This window comes from Akebia trifoliata, chromosome 3 (assembly GCF_017979445.1).
Source record: "Akebia trifoliata isolate Shusen 1 chromosome 3, ASM1797944v1, whole genome shotgun sequence".
In the NCBI taxonomy this organism is placed as follows: Eukaryota; Viridiplantae; Streptophyta; class Magnoliopsida; order Ranunculales; family Lardizabalaceae; genus Akebia; species Akebia trifoliata.
The window spans coordinates 30,309,354-30,332,976 of NC_141377.1; the positions used below are offsets into that span (position 1 = coordinate 30,309,354).

Genomic DNA, 23,623 nt, shown 5'->3' on the forward strand with positions numbered 1-23,623 from the left:
TCATGGGAGGATATCTCAAATATTCATCGAGCCAGGATCGAGTCCCCGTGAGATTCCTTTCCTTGTTCGTGGGCAAAGCGGATTCAGAATTATCTTTCATTCCAAGACATAACTTGTATCCATCTAATAATATATGAATTGGATCTAGAACGGTTCAGGTCAATTTGTTTCAACATCAGAAGACTTGAATCCAAATGTTGGAAACCCAATAACAGCATCCCCTTAATAAATAATAAAAACTCATTATCAACAAATTGTATCATTTAAATATTTGAATAAATGAATTTTTTTTTTTCAAGTTCTCCCTCCATCCATTTGACAAATTTAATAAACCCATCATTTTAAAACAGTATATTATGACCAAAAATAAAAATATGTTGGATGTAAGAGCTGAGCCAAAAATCACTCCTAAATATGCCATTCATTGCATCATCAGAACAAATATCAAACAAATGTACATATCTCCCCCAGTGCTTTATTTTTAGATCAATAATATAATTGAATAATAAAGCAAACCAACTTCCTGCTCATATGGTCTTCAATGAAGGAAAAAAAAAAACATCACTAAGACAATTTCCCAACCTTGAGAAATCCAATGCAAAACTAATCACAATGATATACAATTTTATAACTACAACAGATATTATCAATGGCTCAAATATATAAATAACGATCCACACGCCTTTCTGCTTCCCCTGGATGGCCCCCTCACTCGTCTTTGCTGCTCATATGCTCCCTACCATCTCCCACAGTGCTAGCAGTAGTTGAATGCAGAAATAGTGAAGCAGGTGGAGCGAAAGCCCAAACCAGTTGCTAGAAGCTAAAGGGTTAATGTTGTAACGGTCCCGAACCTCTCCGTGTTGATCTTGAAGGATTACGAGTCAGGTCTGGCACAGTTGAAGGTCGAAGGGGTTCCTCATGTCTTTGTGACTCCTGCATAGTAAAGGATCAATTTACCTCAGGTCCCAAACAAGTGTTCAGTTCCATATTTTTTTTTTTTTTTAAGTTGCAATTGATTGACAACTCTATTAAATGTGAAATTTTGTCGGCTTAAGTGACAAAAACCATTGATTTTTTAAAAAGTTGCGAGTAATTCACAACTATTTCAATCAACAAGTTAATCCCTTATTCATGAAGTTTTGGACACTACATTTTTATACTTCTGGTTGACAAAGTTTGTCCTATATGGCTTAAAAGTTTCGGATTAGACTTTTTTTTGCGAGGATGATCTCTATGGTGAGGAGATCAATCTCACAAAAAATCAGCCCAAACTGAAACTTTTAACCCCATCAAAAGCGATTTACAAATTTACAATAAAAATCGACAGTCCACAATTCTTCAACTTTGTAAACCACTTTTGATGGGGTTAGAAGTTTCAGATTGGGCTGATTTTTTTTTTTTTGAGGATGATTTCCTCACCATGAGATCGTCCTCAAAAAAAAAAAAAATTAGCCAAATCTGAAACTTTTAAGCCATATGGGACAAATTTTGTCCACCAACATTATTGGCCTAAGATTGTCAGCCTAATGCTACCCTATGTATATATATACTATGAAAATTTTATTTAATATAAGAAATATGCATATTATATTTTCCATAATTAATAATAGGGTATTTTAGAAACACCCCCCCTGTAAAATTGGAGATATTAGATGTACCCCTTGCAAAATGCAAGATTAGACTTACCCCCTTTGACCGTAAGTCAAGGTTACATTTTCTTGATGATTTAATGGTGAAATTTTTATTTTTTTTTTCAAAATGCTCTACAAATATTTAAGTTACCAAATCAAAATTTGGAAAATATCAAAATTCCACTGTTAAATCATCAAGAAAAAATAATGTTGACTTACAGTCAAGGGGGCTAAACCTAATCTTGTACAATCCAACTACAAATGACCAAACAAGCGATATCTGCACTCTAATTTAAGAGAGACAATTATACACTTAACGATCTTTTATGGTTAATCAGATTATTTAAGTTACTATCAGAGGACCCACCTTTGCTAATATTCGAGACGAATTGTTGGAATTTTGGTATGGTCTGATCAACAGTGGGAAGGCATTCTTGTGCGTTGCATGACCTAATTCCGTCACTGAAAAAGAAACGGAAGTTCAGATCCCGACAGAGTTGTTGAAGGGAACAAAGGAGAGGGGTTGCATTGTCGAGTGGGTCCCACAAGAGGAGGTATTGAGACACAAGGCCATTGGTGGGTTTCTGACCCACAGTGGGTGGAATTCAACTCTCAAAAGCCTTTATGTCGGAGTTCCAATGATCTGTTGGCTGTACTTTGTGGATCAACAGATCAATAGCAGGTATGTTAGCAATGTATGGAAGGTAGGTTTGGAAATGAAAGACACCTGTGACAGAAAAAATGTTGAAAAGATGGTAAGAGATCTTATGAAGGGGAAAAGAGAGGAGTTCACAAAATCCGCCAATAAGATTGCAGAGATTGGTTCGAGGTCTATTAGCAAAGGTGGGTCCTCTGATAGTAACTTAAATAATCTGATTAACCATTTAAGATCGTTGAGCGTATAATTGTCTCACCAATTTTACAGGGAGCTGTTTTTAAAATGCCCTTAATAATATATGCTTTTATTTTTATTTTTGCCTTCTTTTACAGTTTTTCTTTTTTTTTTCTGAATCTTTCCCTTGCCGAAATAATTCCCAAACCCCAACTTTGACCAAGACTTCTAAGGGAATGAAGCAAGATTCAACAGAAAAAGCGAAGAAACATGAAAAGAAACAGAGATATTTTTATGGTTATCCATCGGTCAGTACTCAGTAGGTAGCAGTATTTGGAGTAATGCATAAGTTCTGCATACCTGTGGTACGTTAGATGAAGTAGAGTTGCGTGACTGCAACTGTGATTTTGTATGCATGCGATGTTGGTGCTGCATCTTCTCAAACTGTTGCAGCCTAACCACGAAGTTGATCCCGTTATGAAAATTCACTGGATCCTGCTTCGTATTATAACCATCCTTGGTGATTTGTGAACCACTTGGCACGCGATCTGTCTCCGAAAACAGATTCCCTGGAAATGTTGGGTTGGATTGCTCACCACTGAAAGAGTGTGAAGGAACAGTTTTCAATCGAGTCCGCAATATCTTGAAGGCGGCACTTTGCTGCATTAATGAGTAAAATTACAAACAAGTGAGGAAAATTAGCTGACAAGCTGCAATGCCTTAAAAACTAACTAGTTGTGAAACATGTTTCGGTTTACTATTAATTTAGATATTGCAACTAAAAAGAATATTAACCCTATTCATTAGAAGCCTAAACCTCAACTCCTTTTAGAGAAAAAACAATTACAACTTCATGTTAATCAGCCAATTTATAATTTGAATCCTACAATTGGATTAAATCGTAGATTTGAGCCAAACGAAAGACATGAATTTCAGTTAAAACATGAATCATCATTTCCCCTTTTTCTTTCAATAGGTAATCGGGGCCTTGTGAACCCAAAAATAATCTCGTCAACCTTATGCACGTATTGCATTAGGTCTTGAAGACCGATCAAACCGAGTTAACTCGATTTTGACTGATTTGACTCGGTCAATATTGCCGATTTCTTTATTCGACGCGTCTTAACTCGATCATAGGTATTGAGATAAGTGTCGGCAAGCCTATCTACATCACTAAGGCTTATAAAAATAGATCTAGAATTGGGCCTGAAGATGGACTTGGCGAAGCCATCATTTATTGAGATCAAAATCTCTATACGCTAGTGGGACGAACTCATTTATAAAACAGCCAGACCATGTATCCAAGGTTTTAGACCCTTTTGGAGGTTTATTAGATGAGTCTTATGAACAATCACAGGTAGTTATATTCGGAGGCCCTCTCATTAGTCAAACAATTGGACGTTATGAAGGCCCATATGCATCCTTTAGTAAATATATGCGAAAGCTCGTCAGGATATCAAATTGGAAACCCATTGGAGGTATCTACAAAACCCAATTGGAGGTACAATGGTAAACCCATATAGTCCATTTTGGAATTCAAGCTTGTGACGCACATGCTACCCAAGGTATATGGAAGAGATAGGATTGAAGTTCCCAGGTTAAATCAGTATCTCGATTCAAAAATGTTTGTATTCCAGAAAGGGTCTATAGGTTAAGTTGATAGGAAAAGTCGGCTCCTTACGGCTGGAGTGGGGAAGGAAACACATTGAACCAATAGCTAATCACATTCTCTCGGCCTAGCATTCTCAGCTTGAACTAATTAGATTAAAATTGTATTCAACTCTTGTTCAGACATACCTGGGGCAGTAACATCAGCAGACCATATAGGGCTTTCAACAACCATATATATCTTACAGGCTCAAGAAGCTGCAGGAACCCAAAATTAGATGAGAAATCAGTACAAATCTTGAAGAACCTTCACCCTTACACATATTCCAAAAAAAATAAAAATGAAAATTTCTCAAGCATGCAGACAAACCATTAATCATCCAATACTAAGACTATGAGTCATGGTTCAAAATATCACACCATATCAAAATGCATTGGCTGGTACGTATTGGTTTTGAACATAATGACATGAAACATTCCTGGGATTAAATATTTCGGTTAGGGCCACTTTGTATTGCTATGTGTTGAATGTTTAACAAATCAAGATCAAGAAAAAAAATCGGAAAAGGCAATGAAATCTCCGCAAAAAAAAAAAAAAAAGCAATGCAATATCTGCAATCCTCTGATTAAAATCAGACGCCTTATCCATTGGGCAACGGGTATTTAGTAGCTTATTAGAAGTTGAAATATTAAATGTACTCGAATGCAATCTAAGTGTATTCACAGCATATTGGTGTCTAATAGCATGTATCAATGTGAAAAAAATGTCATACTTAATTGTAAGTCATTCATAACATAAAACTACTTATTTTATTTTTTTACATTATTTAACATTAAAATGTTGATTTTTCATGAATGGTTGATTTTGAATCATTGAATGTCCTTTTTTTCTTTTCAGTGACCCAAACATTCCTCCGAAACAACACTTTAATACTTGATCACAGTTACTAATATTAGATTTTTTTTTTTAATAAGTACGAAGAATTATTTTTTAAGAACGCAGAAAAATGTACAAATAGAGCCAACAAAAAGGATGATGGCCAACTAAGGAAGGATATGAGTGTGACAGGAAAAACGAACACACATGTTAACACTCCCCAGGAGCAACCAACTCTCATCTAAATATAAAATTCTCAAAAAACAACCCTCTAAAATATGTAATACACAAGGGGAAAAAAAGGGGTAAACAAAAAAAGGTAAAGGGGATGCTTAAGGGAATACTTTGTACTGGCAAGGAAAGAAAGAAATCCAGGAAACAACTCGATCTCACCGTTACGCTCGGGCTTCTTCAAAGGAAGCCCTTCGCTACACTTGCTTGCCTTAACGAGCCTTCGGAAATCTAAGGGTCAATGTAATATGAGAGAGCCTCCATAGGATTTGTCCCGGCTAGACCATATCTGCTAAATATTTGACACAGGGTCAATGTAATACGAATGCATTGATCAAATATTCTAGCTTAATATTTGACACAGAGTCATGATGAGACTATAACGAATGCATTGATCAAATATTCTAGCTTGATATTTCTGAACTTCAATAAAATCAAAGACAAATCTATCAAAAATCTGCAAAATTAACCAGCTCTGAACTTCATATAATCTTCAAAGACCAGTCTATTTGCCATTTCCAAATTATGGTCCATTCTACCATCTTTGTATTTTCTCAATTGAGTGCACAAAGGAGCAATATTTCTTTCACGGTTTAGAGGAACAACCATACATGAAACTTGTGCTCCACTAACCACACTCCATATTGTTTTCCCAATTGATGTCCTTTACTAGAGCATTTTCTGTTTTTTTTTTCCAATATCATTTTACCAAACACACATACCAAAATAATATTAATAAAAGAATATGCACACACCATCATGAAGAATCATCTAATCAATTTCTACAAGCAATCAAGCTGCACATGTTATCGATCGAGAATATATGAAATAAGCTAATGCAACTTATTGATTGGATGCTCAAAATATATGCCAAGATCCAAGATTGAGGATGGTTAAGTTCCGTTGAATTTTAAACATATATAAATTCGAAGTAGGCCGTGCACCTGCAGTCTAAGATAAGAAAAGATTGGAGTCTCCAACAAGCGGATCAGCTTGTCCAGCTGGACCAAAAATTTGACGCTTATATCTTCCTCCACCAATGACTGGATCACAGAACTTGCGTGCTGGTAAGCCTGCCAAAAGAGATCATAGATGATTACTTAACTGCACCTGCTTCATACAAAGATGAATGTATGGCCTGATGGCAATGAAAATTTACCCACCTGAGCTAATAAGCAAAGACTTATTGTTGCTGTCGGTGAATGACACCAAGAAGAATACAAAGAAACAAATAAATCCTTGCCAGCAGGATTCACTAATGATTGCTTCAGAAGTGCCCGTAGCTCAGATAATTCAGACGAAGTAACTAAAATCAAATTCAGAGCCTGAAACAGAGAAGAAACATACTATGAATAGATAAAAAGAATAACACTCCTAACTGTAAGGATCCTTGTGTTGTTTCTATATGAATGATAAGACCTGAACCATGATAGATGCAAAATCCAAGTCAGCTTCTTTCTCAAGGATAGTGGAGAACTCCCGGTAAACCCGTTCAGCATCCAAAAGAACACAAAGTCGACGTATAATCAAAGCGCCACGTCTGAAAAAACGCAAAATTTTTGCTTAAAGAAGTTCCAAGCTGAACATTCCCAGTCACTTAAACAGGAACAAAGTTGCCAAATCCGTTTCGAAACCTAGAATTAAAAAACTCACTTCTCCAGAAGCGAGTGAGCAATGCGGAATTTGCGCACTAGGAAAACAACAAGTTGGCGGAATTGAGGTGCATCTCTAGCTATGCGTGCATGCACATCCAACACCAGGAGCACTACCTACGAATAAGGCCCTCACATCAAAATTTAGCTTCTACCCAGTATGAGAGAGTTTCCAAAGTAACTAAATTATAAAAATCTACTTGGACGATCACTTATTTGCAGTTCAATAAAATAAAATAAAAAATTAATATAATATAAATAAAAACATGAAGCACTTGTGTTAATAACAATTTTTATGCTGATGATGCAATAAAGGTACACATGCAACTGAAAAAATCAAGATAAAAAAAAATACAAGAAACAAACGGAGTAAACAAATTCAAACTTAAAAAACACTCCAGTTTCTAAGAATATGCTGTGTCAGACACATAAAGTACTCACTTGTCAGACACATGCAGATATACTTCTGAAGCAAATCTTAATCTATTCAAATGTCCTATTATCAGTTATTTAATATATATTGTTTAGATTATTTAAATGCCAGCGTATATTAATACATTCTTTCTATATTCTATATATAGTTTGCTATACTTGTTAAAATCTGACCAGTTAAACTATGCATTTTACGTTCTCCATAGTTAAAACAAAAGGGTGCACTCTAAACCACCTCCTCCAAGAACACGCCTGGCTGTGTCTTCACCCCCTCCCTCAAGAATGAGCCTAATCTATGTCTTCTTGGACTTTTGAAGAGAAGTTCATCCATCAGGGGAAGAAAAAACGATGAGAAGTTGAAGCTCAAAACATCAGACCATTACAAGAGGGTTCCAGCCTCCAAATTTATGTTGTATGCGTAAAGGTTGGTGGAGAATCGGCAGATCGTATCTTCCTTCATTGGTCGGTTGCTCAACAAGTTTGGTCACACTTCTTAGCATTATTTGGTCTTCTTGGTAGTCTACCTTTTTCATTAGCTTCGCTCCTTCAGTCATGGAAGGATTGGGGTAGGTTGTGGAAGAATTCAAAATGTATACTTTGGGGACTTTTGCCTTTTGCTATTTGTTGGGGTCTTTCGAAGGAGCGTAATAACCGTTTTTTCAAAGGAATGGAATCGTCCATTCAAGAGATGATAATCATTTCTATCTTGGCAATTTTGTTCTTTGAGGGTAAATTGTTTGTAGAATTCAAGGGTGTTTTTTTCAAAGACTTTCTTGGCCTTTCCTATATTTGTCATTCCCTTTCATCTATGGAGAGCTTACATCTTTATCAGAATTAGAGATACTGGGTAGTTTGTTACAGGTGGCTAATAGTACAAAAGCAATGAACTCATACAGTACTAATGTAAGGTTCACATCAAAATGCCCAAAGAATGTACGGAACTTTAACTAAAACAGAAATTCAGGAAATTGGCTATTAGATAAAATCACTAAGGTTTTATTAGAATCTCCTTTAACACAGCATGTAAAATGGGGGAAATCCAATACAGGGTGTCATATTTTCAACAGATAAAATGGCATGCCATACAAGAGTAAACTACGTGTATCAAATAAATTATTCTTCTTCTATTATTATTCCTTTTATTCGCTAGTTTTTCCTCTCTTTTTTCTTTTTTGAATCAGTAATGAATTGATATTTTGAAGCCGAGATTTCAAAAGGCAAATTGAACTTTTAGGGAAGGACAAGAAAACCAAGAAAGGCATCTACCTCATCAGAAGGATCTGATAGTGCTCTGAGAAGGGTGTCAAATATGTCATCCAAGACGGATAAGACCTGTTTTCAGGGGCAAACATGAACATGAGAATATGATCCACACACACACACACAAAAAGAAGGAAATGATGCATCGACAACTAATAAAAGAACAGCATGGCTGTCATTGTCACGAAGTAATTTGTTTCACAATCCAATCAACCAGTACATATTAAAGTTGATTCTAATAAAAATATAACAAGTTCATCTAAATACTCTACCACCTGCCACCTTTTCAGTCAATAATTTAGTGAAAATACCTCTCACAGATAAGACCTGTTTTAGCCTTTCGGGGATGAACTTGAACTTTAACATTTTTCACATAAAATAAACTCCACACTAAAGCAGAAATGATGCATCCACGTAACAAATAATAGTATGGCTTTCATATATTCATAAAACAATTTGTTCACAAGAGAATGATTCAGGAAATGTTTGAAGTTGGTTCTAGTCAGAAATTTGTTTTAGTAAGATACTCCGAATTATTTCAAATACATCTAAATACTGCAATCCAACACTCTTTAAGACAACAGTTTGGTGAACACATCTCCCCTTTCCAATGGATCACCTTTGTATTACTCAATGATACCCGCCTGCATAAGATATACAAAATACTGATAAAATAAAATCAACTAAGAGAGTCAACACAAAGGGATACTGTACCTCAATTTAGAGAAGCCCACACACACACACAATGAGCGAGGTGAGGCGTTCCACTAGCTAAAAGTCTTGGGGGGTAAACCTCAAAAATATGCATTTTTAAATAGATAAATAATTAATTATATAAATAAAAAATAAATAGTTAAGATTTCAATAAAAGTGAAAATCAAGAAGAAAAAAACTACTAAAAAAAAAAAGGAAAAGAATTTTGAAAAATCATAATTTGGCATTCCAATGATTAATATCCAATCCAAATTTCATTGTATCAAATTAAAAATAAACCACATCCATAGTTGCATACATCCAAGTTTCAATTCCTCAAACAAAATAGCAACGGTTAGGGTCTATATGACTGTAATTTCACGAAAAAAACATTCTACCACCAAAAATGACTTTCCCTCTAGGGAGAGGGTGTGGGGGGGTGGATTATTTCCCATCCTACCCTCCAAGAAAAAGATTTCCTCATCTCTGGATGTTATCAATCTCATGATCATCTCCACCCAAAAAATTGAAAACCAACACTCTTTATGACATGTTCCTAGATGTAATCAAATAATGGAATTCATTTTCGTGTGGAATTCATGTTCTCTTGAAAACATTTTCTTTCTACCATACATTACAGACCTCTAGAATGTGATAACCACCACCATCAATATAGCCCTATCTTAAAGATTTGGTATTGGTTGAATGAATCTTGTTCCTCCATTCCACTCTGTCCAGAAATAAGTCTTCTATTATTGAAAGTGAATTCATATTTTTTTTCACAATCTCAATCCACGTCTTTTGGGTCTATACTGTAGTAACCACTTTAACTAAACAGCATAACACCATTCTAAGTCTAAAAGAGGTAGCGGAGAAGGTTCAAAATATAGCGAGATAGAAACAAGAGGGAAATACAGAACTAGTGGAAGAAAATGAACCAAGGACTTGTAGAAATTATGAGGAAAAAAAAAAAAGATTCCGTATCGATTAAATGTTACAACAAGACCAACTAAATAAAACTTAGGGTATGTTTGATTGCACTTGGAAAATAAGGTGGAAAATCAATTTCCATGGAAAATGACATTTTTCATGTGTTTGATTGCACATGGAAATGGAAATTTATTTTCCACCCCAATCAAAAAGTCCACCAAAACGTGGATTTCACTTTCCCACCCATATAAGTGGGAAAGTGAAATCCACCCGTATTTTCCATCCTCAATTCTTCTCCACTCATATCTTCTTCTTCCCTACCACCACCACCACCATTACATTAACCTCGTTGTCGTCTCCGTCTCCGTCATCATCATCTCCGGCCACCTTCTCTCTCTCTCTCTCACCTCCTCCTCCACCACCACCACCACCACGTTCTCCTCCCATCTTCCTCATCATCTTCTTCCTCACTTACCTCCACCGCCACCCTCGCCGTCGCCACTGCCACCACCGCCACCGCTACATCCTCCCCCCCCCCCCCCCTCCTTCTCTTCTTCTTTTTTCTCATATTTTTTCCATGATTTTATCCAAGTAAAATCAAACAATGGAATTTGATTTTCCAACCCTACCTATTTTCCACAACTATTTTTCCTTGGATTTCAAATTCGATGGAAAGTCACTTTCCATGCAATCAAACATACCCTTAGTGATATGTATTGGTACTACAAAAACATAGAGAAAACACAGACATAAAATGCATTCCCATACGCCATAGATATAAGGCGCCAAAAGTGATGCACATTCCACAAGGCATCTATAAGTAATTTACAAGGAGTCCCATCAAAAAAACCAAAATCCACAAAAAGTAAGCCCTTAAGCCTTGGATCAATGGATGACCAATAAAATAAGAGTGCCTTCACCTGGTCCTCTCATTCCAAAACCTAACAAACAGCAAAATGAATGAGTTTCCATAGAAGTCGACCTTTACTTTCAAAACCAGGCAATCTCCTACCCTTCAAAGGTTAAGGATATTTTCAGGAAAGGACCACAGCACACAAATATCTCAAGAAATTCCTCCAAATCAAGCTAACAAATCTACAATGAAGGAAATGATTCACAAATTCTCCAGTAGCTTCACAAGCAAAGCACACGTTGGTATCTCTCTTGCATTGTGTGTATGTATTTCTCATGTGATTCTTAATTGTAGATTAAGTGTTTGAGGAGAAGGACAGAAAAGGAGAAGAGGAATTTGGAGAAAATGTGGGAGTGGAAATTGACTCCAATGCTAGCCGCACAATCTATTACATATCATAACCAAATAACAACAATAAAAAATACGATATTACCCCTACTAATAATAACTTATTACTCCTAACACTCCCTCTCCATCTGGCAAATATATACAATATAATCCCAAGCCTTTACAAATATAATCCACCCTAGTACAACCCAATGACTTGGTAAACAAATCAGCAAGCTGATCTTCAAACTTCACAGTAGGAGTAGCAATTTCACCACTCAAGAACTTGTCGCGAACAATCAACTTCAATATGCTTCATACTCACCTGAAACGCAAGATTAGAAGCTATGTGTATAGTTGTCTAGTTATCATAAAAGAGACCCGGGTATTTCTACTGTAAAGCCTGTCTCTTGAAGAAAATGTATGAAAAACAAGTTTACCATGTAAATCCCAACAATTGTTTATTGTATGTCCATCAAGACCACAATGGATGCATTGTGGGTTTCATGACCTCCACCTCAGCCTATCCTTGAATCTCTACCATTACCCCTACCACCTTTACCACTACAACCCCCTCGACCACCACGAGTACCACAACCACGGATTTCGCAATCCTCGGGAATCACAAAAGTTGATCAATCATCATCAACACTGAAGCTATCTAATAATGTGGCTCTCTTAAGTTGAGAGAGAATATTTGTAAGAGATGGAAGATCCTGACTATCTAAGATATGAGATCTGACAACATGCCATACTATGATCGGAGAGAGAAGTTGAATGACATCCATATTTTCCCTTCGTTTTTGTACCATGTGAATATCATTAGTATAGACCAGTACTGATTAAGTTCTTCACTAATTCACATTTCGAAGCAAAAATTTGTTCTATAATCTCATCTTGTTATAGAGAAAAGTACTCATGTGTGAGCTCATAAATCTGAAGATATTATTTAATCTTGAATACGCGTGTCTCACCACTCCCATATATCTTTAGTGGCCACCAAGAATGTAAAGTAAACAATGATCTGTGATTCCATACTATTCCACAATTATGTCACAATGTGAGCATCTTCTTACTCCTAAACATCTATCATATTCAGATCTTTGGAAGTAGACTTATCTGCCAATAAGTGGCTGCATTTTCCTTTTGCCTCCAAAAATACATCTATTGCTTTAGACCATTCAATCTAGTTGCTTCCATTAAGTTTGATGAGAAGCATTTGAAGCCCTACAAGGTCTTAAGAAACACCCTTATTCGTTTCTTACGAAAATAAATCAACTACGAGAACACAAAAATGTTAGAAAGGGCTGATGAGGATTACCAAGGAATCCAAGTCAGAACCTTTCCTGATTTTGTGTTATTTATTTCCTTGGTTAGGCTATGATTTAGTTTCCTATTTTGTTTAGGCTAATTTAGTGGGTTAGTTTCCTAGAATAGCTCCTAGATTGATTCAGTTTCCTATAATAGCTCCTAGATTGATTCTTAGAAGCTGTATATAATCGTACAGATTGTTTCAATAAAATTAGAACAGAAATTTTCCAAACTTTTATTTCTGTTTTCATGGTATCAGAGCTGTGTGTTCCTACCGGTTAAAATTCCAGTTTTTTTTTTTTTGATCGAAGCAAAAATCGATTATCGTCATCAAACATGTCAGGCAATTGTCCACAAACAGCAACAGAGAAGTATTCTAATGCCTCTCCAAATGTTAGCCATTCTCTACAGATTACTCAACACAAATTAAACGGGTCAAACTTCCGTGAATGGTTTCAATCTGTGTTGTTAGTAATCCGAGGGAAAGGAAAAGTGGGCTACCTAACTGGTGAAATTCCTCCTCCGACAAGCAGTGATGCAAGTTACAAGACATGGGATGCTGAAAATTCCATTGTCATGGCATGGTTAATAAATTCCATGGAACCTCGCATAGGACGCACCTATCTGTTTTACAAGACTGCACACGAAATATGGAAGGCTGTTCAGGAGATGTACTCAGATCTTGAAAACACGTCTCAATGTTTTGAAATTCGTTCTCTTTTGCGAAACATAAGGCAGGGATCAATGTCGGTAACAGAGTACTACAATCGGCTGATTGATCTCTGGCAAGAAATGGATTTGTTTTACACAACTCCATGGAAGTGTGCTGATGATGGAATACTGTATAATCAAGTCCTTGAGAAAGATCGAGTATTTGATTTTTTCCAAGGACTCAATAAAGACTTGGATGAAGTACGAGGTCGTATTCTTGGAATGAAACCCCTTCCTTCTCTCCGTGAGGTGTTCTCTGAGGTCCGACGAGAAGAAAGCAGGAGAAAAGTAATGTTGAACTCATCCCTTGGAATCCCAGAGGAACAATCTCAAAGATCTGCACTTGCATCTACTCGGTCTCAGCCTCAGAAGCAAAAAGAACACCGTTTATGGTGTGAGTACTGCAAAAAGCCATATCACACGAAGGAGACTTGCTGGGACATTCATGGAAAACCTCGGGATTGGAAGCCACGAAATCAGAGGAAAAACAACCCTACAGCCTGTGTAGCTGAATCTGTTGGGAAAAAAGACCCTAGCACTGCAGCTTTTACTCCGGAACAAATGGAGATTTTGAGGTCCCTTCTTCACCAGCAACAGATTTCTGAGGTATCAAGCTCTACATCTAAAGCAGCAATTGCACAACGAGGTAATATCTCCTCATCACTGTTATCACAGAAAGATGATCTCAATGATTGGATTGTTGACACCGGTGCATCAGATCATATGACGGGGCTTCATACAGCCTTCTTGAATTATAAAAAATGTGATGGTGAGATAAAAGTCTCGGTGGCAAATGGGAATACACTACTTGTGGCTGGAATTGGAGATGTTTTCTGCCAAGGACTTTATTTGAAATCTGTCCTATATGTTCCAAGTTTAAGATACAATCTCCTTTCTGTTAGTAAGTTAACTAAAGATCAAAATTGTAAAGTAACTTTTCTCTGTGATCGTTGTGTTTTTCAGGATCCGTCTTCGGGGAAGATGATTGGCAATGCTGAAGAACGACGTGGTCGCTACTATCTTTTTATTCTTCTCCAAGGTTAAACCGACATATGTCTCTTGCTGCATCTACTTCGTTACATTCAGATGTAATTTTATGGCATAAACGCTTAAGACATCCTAGTTTTCCATATATGAAACATCTGTATCCAAAACTATTTCTTAATAAAGATCTCTCTTCGTTCCATTGTGAGTCATGTATTCTTGCGAAACAGTCCCAGAAAAATTATCCTGTTCACAATTACAAATCTTCAAAACCATTCCATATAGTTCATAGTGATATCTGGGGAGCAACACGGATTGTAGATTTAACAAGCAAGAGATGGTTCATCACCTTCATAGATGACCATACTCGTGTCTGTTGGGTCTTCCTTTTGAAAAACAAATCTGATGCTGGGCATGTGTTTCAACAGTTCCATAAAATGATAAAGAATGTGTTTCAATGCAACATTCACATACTCCGCACAGACAATGGAGGAGAGTATTTCTCCCAGATTCTAGGAGACTACCTCATTGAGAATGGCATATATCATCAAAGCTCATGTACATCAACCCCGCAACAGAATGGGGTTGCAGAGAGAAAAAATCGCCATCTGTTGGAAGTAGCACGATCACTCATGTTTGCTAGTGCAGTTCCACATCATTTTTGGGGTGACTCTATATTAACTGCTGCATATCTGATCAATAGACTTCCATCAAAACCCCTAAAATTCCGTACACCAGTTAGTTGTCTCCAAAAAGAATTCTCTCATATCCGTTTAATCAACTCACTCCCACCAAAAATATTTGGGTGTTCTGTGTTTGTTCATAACACCAGTCCTACTCGGGGAAAACTTGATCCAAAGGCCATCAAATGTATATTCATAGGATATTCTCCCACTAAAAAAGGGTATAAATGTTACAATCCTATCACAAAAAGATTTTATGTGTCCTATGATGTCACATTCCTAGAAGATAAATCATTCTATTCCCACGATTGTCCTCAGGGGGAGAACTTAAATGAAGACAATCATTGGGATCCTTCAATCTCACTTCCTATGTCTTTGTCCCACTCTCCATCATTGCCTACGTTATCATCCTCTGAGTCTCCTCCATTACCCTCACAAGATATAACCTCAAGTATTAGTCAAGGGGGAGAATCAATCCAACAACAGGGTGAACTACTTGTTTACTCAAGGAGGCCCCGTGTTACTCAGCATACTCAGTCATCAGAACTTTTGGCGGATCCACCACAAGATTCACAGAGAGGAGCTGTTACAATAGATGATCTGGATGTTCCCATTGCTATCAGAAAAGGAGTAAGATCTTGTACTCAACACCCAATTTCAAATCATTTGTCATATTGTCGTTTATCTAAAACTCACAGGGCATTCGTATCTCAACTTGATAATGTAACAATTCCAACAAATATATGTGATGCCTTGAGAGATTCAAAATGGAAAGCGGCAGTTTTGGAAGAAATGAAGGCACTACATGACAATGATACGTGGGAAGTTGTAAATATGCCTGAAGGGAAGAAGTTAGTGGGTTGTAAGTGGATTTTTACTGTGAAAGTAGGCTTGGAAGGGAAGATAGAGAGATACAAGGCGCGTTTGGTTGCTTAAGGGTACACGCAGACATATGGGCTTGATTACAAAGAAACTTTTGCACCAGTTGCAAAATTGAACTCTATACGGGTTCTCTTGTCCATGGCAGCCAACTTAGATTGGGAATTGCACCAAATGGACATCTCAAATGCTTTCCTAAATGGAACTCTTAAAGAAGAAGTCTACATGAAGTTGCCTCCTGGCTTCGAAGACAAAGAAAAACCGAGATCAGTGTGTAAACTGAAGAAGTCTTTGTATGGTTTAAAACAATCCCCTAGGGCATGGTTCACTCGATTCAGCACGGTTATGAAAAGTTTTGGGTACACACAAGGGCAGGCAGACCACACCCTATTCATAAAACAGTCAAAGGATGGAAGAAAATCAATCCTGATTGTGTATGTTGATGATATGGTGATCACAGGAGATGACAATGACGAGATTGAAAACCTTAAGGGTCTATTACAGACTGAGTTCAAGGTTAAGGATCTTGGAAAACTTCAATATTTCCTAGGAATGGAGATTGCCAGAAGCAAAACTGGTATTTTCATTTCTCAAAGGAAATACATCCTAGATCTATTGAAGGAAACCGGGAAGCTTGGTTGTCGTCCAGCTAGCACTCCTCTGGAGAAGAATTGGAAGCATAAGATTTCTGAGAATGATCCTCCAGCTAACAAAGAGAGATATCAACGTCTCGTGGGAAAACTAATCTATCTATCACTTACTAGGCCTGACATTACCTATAGTGTTAGCATAGTTAGTCAGTTTATGCATGCTCCTACCGAGAGACATCAAAGTGTTGTTGATCAGATTCTTAGATATTTGAAAGGAACTCCTGGCAAGGGTATATTATTCAGAAAGAGTGATAATCGGTCGATTGAAGGATTTGCAGATGCTGATTGGGCTGGTTCAGTTGAGGACAGCAAGTCAACCACTGGATACTGTACAAAGCTTTGGGGGAATGTTGTTACATGGCGAAGTAAGAAGCAAACTGTTGTGTCAAGGAGTAGTGCAGAAGCAGAATACAGGGCAATTGCACAAGGGATTTGTGAGTTAATTTGGATTGAACGACTATTGTCAGACTTAAATGTTCAAATTGATGGTCCAATAAAACTATACAGTGACAGTAAGTCAGCAATAGCAATTGTTCATAACCCTATTCAACATGATCGGATGAAACATGTTCGCATCGACAAAAATTTCATCAAATCCGAGATTGAAAGTGGAAAAATCAGTCTGTCCTATGTGCCATCTGAATCACAGGAAGCAGATATCCTCACAAAACCTTTACTTAGGGTCGGGTTTGAGAAAAATGTATCCAAGCTAGGAATGATTGATATACATTCACCAGCTTGAGGGGGAGTGTTAGAAAGGGCTGATGAGGATTACCAAGGAATCCAGTCAGAACCTTTCCTGATTTTGTGTTATTTATTTCCTTGGTTAGGCTATGATTTAGTTTCCTATTTTGTTTAGGCTAATTTAGTGGGTTAGTTTCCTAGAATAGCTCCTAGATTGATTCAGTTTCCTATAATAGCTCCTAGATTGATTCTTAGAAGCTGTATATAATTGTACAGATTGTTTCAATAAAATTAGAACAGAAATTTTCCAAACTTTTATTTCTGTTTTCAAAAAATAGCAAAACTATTTTTATTTTCCTTTAGCCACAAACAAGATAAAACTCCTGGTGAGATATACTACCCAAAATAGCAAAGAAGAACCAGCCAAAAAAGGTGGAAAACTGATTTTAAGATTCAAGCAAACTCAAACACTGCTACAAATACCTTTCGCAACATCGAAGAATCCCAAAACTTAACCGAAAATAACAACCACCACTAAAAACTCCTTAGGTCTAATCACATAAGGATCTACACAACCACAACTACAACTGCATTCATACCTCCACATGGAGGATTAAACACAAACTCTTCCTCAACCTTGAATCAAGTCAAGAAGAATCTGATTTTCTTACGAATCAATTGAGAAACAATGAAAATAATAAAGGAAAATTAAAAAAGGGAAACTCAACCTCTTATGATGTGCTCTGATACCATGCAGATTTAGAGCTTGAGGAGAAGAATAGAAGCAAAAAAGAGACCGGAGTAAATGTGGGAGGAGTCAAAATTGTCTCCAGCCCAGCCACACAATCTATTACATATAATAACCAAATAACAAAGGGGAAAAAAGAAGCCCTACTATTAATAACTTATTACTCTTAACATTAATGAAGCATACTTGTTATGTATCAACAAATGAGCCTCATAAGACATCCATCTCAATAAAAGACAACCATTTTTATTGCTCACAATGAAGTCAATCAATTAAAGAATTTAGAAGAAAGCGCATAGTCCAATAGACTGCCGCAAGAATGACCATCATTCTATCTCAGAAGAAGAGATCTTATACACGTCACAGAGAGCAATTGCATCAGCAAAATGTTTTACTTTGCTACTAAAAGCTTACCATGATCCATTCAAATCCTCTAAAAGCAGAAATGCTCGACTCACAGGAATACTAGCTGTGAACAAAATATAAGAGACTGTCTCTATAACCTAAAAGGGAGATCAATCCAGAAGGTATGAAGAGAACTCGAAGTGTAAGTACACATGCATAACATTACATTATCAGACTTTAGAAAGCTTCAGACCATCATGGAATGGATTACCTCGTCACGATATCTTGCCAAAAGTGTTGCAATCCAATGCAACGCCTCAATTCGAGTAGCTTCCGATTCATTAGACAATTGCCTGATAAAAGAATAATAGCCCAACAATAACCATGTCATATTACGTGGTAATAAACTATTTAAGGCAAACATAGTCAATAGATAACTTATTTATATAAAAAAATTAGGACCCTTCTGTAAAGTTTTCCCCTGTTTCTCTTTAGGAGGCACAAGAGCTATATTAACCCCAGAAATTACAGAGGCCTCGGTAACTGTAAAAACCTAGCTGTTTTTCGGTAACCAAAAACTGCACCTCCTTGCAATGGTGAGAATCACTCCTATATCAAACCCCTCAGATGGATCAGCCCTAATTGTACGAAGCTCTTCGTTGGTTTCACGAGCAACCTGGCAAACGAAAAGAATGAAATGTGGTGTGTGAGATGCTTCCAAAAAGAGAAGGCAAAAAAGAAAAAAAAAATCACTGTTATAGTCAGAAAACTAAATAAGCCAAATTATCTTGGATTAACGAAAGAAAATAACTTTACCACTCTTATTTTCTCCTCTTTGTCAGATATGCAAGGCAAAACAGCCCCCAAAATATTACCATAATAAGGAACAAGCTGGTCACCACCAAGTTTCACAAATTCATTTATCTGCAGAGTCAAGTAGATGTCTCAATTGATTATCTGACTCAAACATAACTATGAAAGACACCATTTCTTTAGCAAATAATAGAGCTGCAATAGTACTAAGAAAAGGGTCCATTATTCCAATAGAAGATCACAACTCAAAACAATCAGATAAAAGTAAGATTGATAGAGAAACATTAGTATGAGAAAAACAGCTTGTCAACTTCTCCTGCACTAATATGCCAATCTCCTTACCCATGTAATAGCTGTTAACCGGGTAAATTCATCTGGAGAGCCTGCCCTCTGGACCAATATTTCAGCCATGCGACCATAATCTACAGACTTCATAGTAACTCAAATCAGAGAAATTAACACAAATGAAACCATAATGAATTTATGTGCCTAGCACATATTTTCTTCAAACCAAACGAAAATTCACAAATACAAATTCCTAAAAAAAAGTACAAAATAAAAATGTAAAAAAAAAAAAAATCAAAGCTCAGGTGTTGTTCTCCAAGAAATGATAGGTGAAAAGGAATCTTAAATGATTGTTACAAAAAACTGAAACAAGCCGTATCATGCCATATTAATATGAGTCTTACTGGAGAGTTCTTGATCTCTTGGAGAAATTCAGAAAGTGCTGAATCAGCTTGTTGCCGTATTTCATGGCTAGAATCACTTAACATGTTGAACAAACCTGAAAAAGACCAACAATTCCAGTGAGCTAAAATACAATGTCCAACAATAAATTTAGGCATGGCTTAAAGGAAGTTTTGTAATTAAGAAATATTTACCATCAAGAAAATCTGGAAGGAAACCAAGCATATCAATATCAGGAACACTATCCAATACAGTGATCCATCCCACCAAAAACTGGCGGACATAAGGGCTTAAGACATTCATACGCTCCCTTAGCAATGGAATAAATTCTTCAATGCTGAGAAATCACGAGAACACTAGAATGAATTTGAAGAGCCAATTTGTCAACAAAAAAAAAAAAGTATGCTGAACCGCTAACCTCTAAAACTCAAAAGTAGCAGCTATAAAACTAGGAGGAAAATTATGCACCTGAATTGATCACTCTCAGTTACAATATCCTGTTTACCATTAGGCAAATATCAAAATTTGCTAATGTATTTTTTAAATATTATTTGCCTAATTTAAAACATGAGGGGAAGCCTCAACCTTTACAAGCCGATCCAAAAGATGAGCAGCACTCTGAACATTGGCATCTGAGTCTGCTGAGAGCTTACATAGTGCGTCAAAGATCTGATTAAAGAATATAATGAAGTCACCTCTTACAATCTGGACCACAGCTAAAGAAAAAGGGTTAGAGCCATTAGAACACAAAGAACGTTTTACCGATGCAATGTATAAACAGTGCAATCTAACTGATTCAATCTCACCTTTGCAATGTTATACAGTGCTTCACAAGCATAATAGCGAACTCTGCTATCTTGGTCAGAGAAGGAATCGAGCACAGGTGGTACAATTTGCTGACAAGTTACATCCAAAAGATATAAATAACAAATAGAATATCAACTAAAAGGAAAGAAAGAAACAGCAAACTAGAGAATATCAAGAACAGAGTTTGGAGTTTTGCATTAAAATATACAACCCACATTGAACTGAATTTATAATACGTCATTTTTGTCTTTGGTGCCTTATCCTAAATACTGGTGTCAATTCATTGTCTTCTATGCCTTATCCCAATAATTCCATGTTTCAAAAAGGGCATGCTTAGTTATATGGAAATTACAATGGCCCAACGCTCATCCTAATTCGCTATCAACTCAACTTTTAAACATGCAATTCAATACCAACCTGATTTATCCAAAAGTTGGGCCAAACTTGGATGCTGAACAATCAAAGGGAACAGTACCTTGGATTTTTTTATTTTTGTAGAGCTTTGGATTTTACCTCTTATTGATAGATATATTGGCGACATGAGACGGTTTAGGCATGTTCAATGACTGATTACAGCCCAATTAAAGGAAATATTCCAGTTGAAGGTTCTAAAAGAGCGGGAAGAAGACCCAAAAGAACGTGGATTGAGATAGTGAAAGTGGATATGAACACACTTTCAATAGCAGAAGGCATGGCTCTGAATGGAGGAACATGATTAGTATAGCTGACCCCAAATCCTTGGGAGGCTTTGATGACGATAATGAGGTATACTTCTGACAGGTTTTGGTCCTGGTTTGATATCACCGGTCACAAACTTAACCAACTTACATAGTTGGCATCTTCATTCATTAATCTTTGGATTTTCACTTTTCCTTTTCCTTTCAAAAACTTTACTCAATTCATTCTATGTAAAAAACCAATGAAAGTCAACAAGTTCTTACTAATCATAAGTGAACTATAACACAGAGGAGGGCAAATGAAACTACTTGAGAAAGGAGCAAATTTATTCCAATTGAAGATTTGGAGTGTGACTGATGTGTGTGTGAGAAATAAAACTTAAATGTACTATTTTTTAGGATGTACTGGGTTTAATCCCATACTGCAAAGAAGTTATATTTTCACATGGTTGTCCTCTATATATAAAATAGTTTAGGTCTGTGTTTTCTCTTCTTTTCCTACCTTCACTTCTCACATTTTTTGTTTAATTTGGTATCAGTTTAAATCACTTAAGTCTAAAACAAAGTTAAACATGCATCAGACACTTGATCATTAAACCAATCTTTAAGCTCCTGTACCACTTCTCCGACAGGTAGTATAGTCAAGAATGCCAAGTTTAAGTACTTTTTTCTTTATTCGTTCAATTTTTCTTCACGCATTCACCATGCAATAGATCCCACACACAATTTTTCTTTCCTTTTTTTTTCAGTTTAGAACCACTATCCATGTATCCCATTGAAATGTCTTTGTTGTAATTGTTGTTCATTAAATTTCTTGTATTGCAAACTCTATGAAGAATACTATGTTGCACTCATTTGCTCAGAAAACACATGGATCTCATATCGGATCAAGTTTGAATGATCTGCAACCCATGGCTTGCAGGCAGTTCCAACTTTGATCCATCGATTCATTTTTCGTAGGCCATTTGAGTTCATCATTGAAAATTGGTAAGAACCACCCTTTCCAGTCCCAGAATCTCCGTCTTCTGAAAAGGTCTCCCTACCTCTTCTCATTGATGTTTGCCATCTATTTTTATTGTTGGGTTTTAGTTGCTTCCTTCCAATTGTGCACAAAACGTTGTTATAAGCCAATTCTACTATCAAAACATATAGATAAGAATCTTCTCATCAAATGCTAGATAGGCATACTTCTAACTTCCCTAAAACTATTATTTGAGGAAATAAAATCCTTTCCAAAGGGGCATTTTTTGGTTGCTGCATTGGAAAAAAATGATGGTTGATTACCTCATTCTATAGCATTATTATTTTCAGTGCAGTATATGGCCCCTCCCGTTCTCGAGATTGGACTCAATTTTGGGAAGAATTGGACAATGTTAGTGTGTGGTGGGGTTTGCCTTTGTGCATTAGGATGGATTTTAATGTTATTCGATTCTTGTTGGGTCAAGGATTTCTTCTAGGATGCGTTGTTTTGGAGAGTTTGTTAATAGAAATGCCTTGGTGGATATTCCTCTTTGTGGTGGGAAATTTACTTGGTTAAACCACCAAGATAGCCCTGTTCTTAATAAGTTGGGTCGTTTCTTGATTCCGGTGGACTGGGAGGATAAGTTCGAGCATATTGTACAGGAATCTGTATCAAATCCAACCTCGGATCATTGCCCTATTTGTTTGAAGGAGGAAAAAGCAAGAAGTCATCCGATTCCATTCCGTTTTGAGAATATGTGATTATTGCATCTTGTTAGATATATCGGTATTTTATATATGTGTCATAAGGGCATATGTGTAATTTCATTTCTTTTCTAGTTTTATATATATATACCACGGTTCATAGTGAGAGAGTCTAGTTCTACTTCTCCCACTTTTTCATTATTTTCTTCTTTAAACCCTAATATGATCTTCTACATGGTATCAGTGGTAACTTTATGTTTTTGGATACTACGAAGGAGATTTGTTTTCTCTAGGCTAAAGAGGACCACTCTATTAGACAGTGATCAACCTACGAGTGATTGTTTTGCTTTAGTTACCATTGGAGATTGTAGTGGTCGTGGTCATAGAGATTTGGGAATGAATGAGGCATATGTATTCGAGATCCAATAATATTACCCAAATTTATGAGATCACTCAGCAATATTTCTCTTTACAACAAGATAATAAAACTCTGGATCAAACCTTCGCTTCATTAATGCGTATGTGTGAAGAGCTAAATCAATATCAACCAATTTCCAGTGATATCTTTCAAATATAGAAGCAAAGAAAGGATA

At 36.5% G+C, this 23,623-nt stretch overlaps 1 protein-coding gene across 3 annotated transcripts in view; it reads right to left on the reverse strand.

Annotated features, from left to right (window-relative positions):
* Window positions 1-391: 391 nt before the first annotated feature.
* LOC147406331 (protein VAC14 homolog) overlaps window positions 392-23,623 on the reverse strand; it is a 32,942-nt gene continuing 9,710 nt past the window's right edge. The window contains exons 4-20 of one of the 3 annotated variants that reach the window (XM_086434281.1): window positions 20,688-20,777; window positions 20,467-20,586; window positions 20,350-20,378; window positions 20,076-20,218; window positions 19,884-19,978; window positions 19,537-19,623; window positions 19,198-19,305; window positions 18,966-19,057; window positions 18,653-18,734; window positions 8,530-8,595; window positions 6,833-6,948; window positions 6,605-6,719; window positions 6,343-6,504; window positions 6,124-6,252; window positions 4,261-4,329; window positions 2,824-3,123; window positions 392-933 (exon numbers count right to left, since the gene is read on the reverse strand). In XM_086434281.1, the coding sequence (XP_086290407.1) occupies window positions 829-933; window positions 2,824-3,123; window positions 4,261-4,329; window positions 6,124-6,252; window positions 6,343-6,504; window positions 6,605-6,719; window positions 6,833-6,948; window positions 8,530-8,595; window positions 18,653-18,734; window positions 18,966-19,057; window positions 19,198-19,305; window positions 19,537-19,623; window positions 19,884-19,978; window positions 20,076-20,218; window positions 20,350-20,378; window positions 20,467-20,586; window positions 20,688-20,777 (1,908 nt within the window). In that variant the 3' untranslated portion in view covers window positions 392-828. Of the gene's footprint in view, window positions 934-2,823; window positions 3,124-4,260; window positions 4,330-6,123; window positions 6,253-6,342; window positions 6,505-6,598; window positions 6,720-6,832; window positions 6,949-8,529; window positions 8,596-18,652; window positions 18,735-18,965; window positions 19,058-19,197; window positions 19,306-19,536; window positions 19,624-19,883; window positions 19,979-20,075; window positions 20,219-20,349; window positions 20,379-20,466; window positions 20,587-20,687; window positions 20,778-23,623 lie in introns of all 3 variants that reach the window. The other 2 variants (XM_086434282.1, XM_086434280.1) reach the window with 2 other exon arrangements.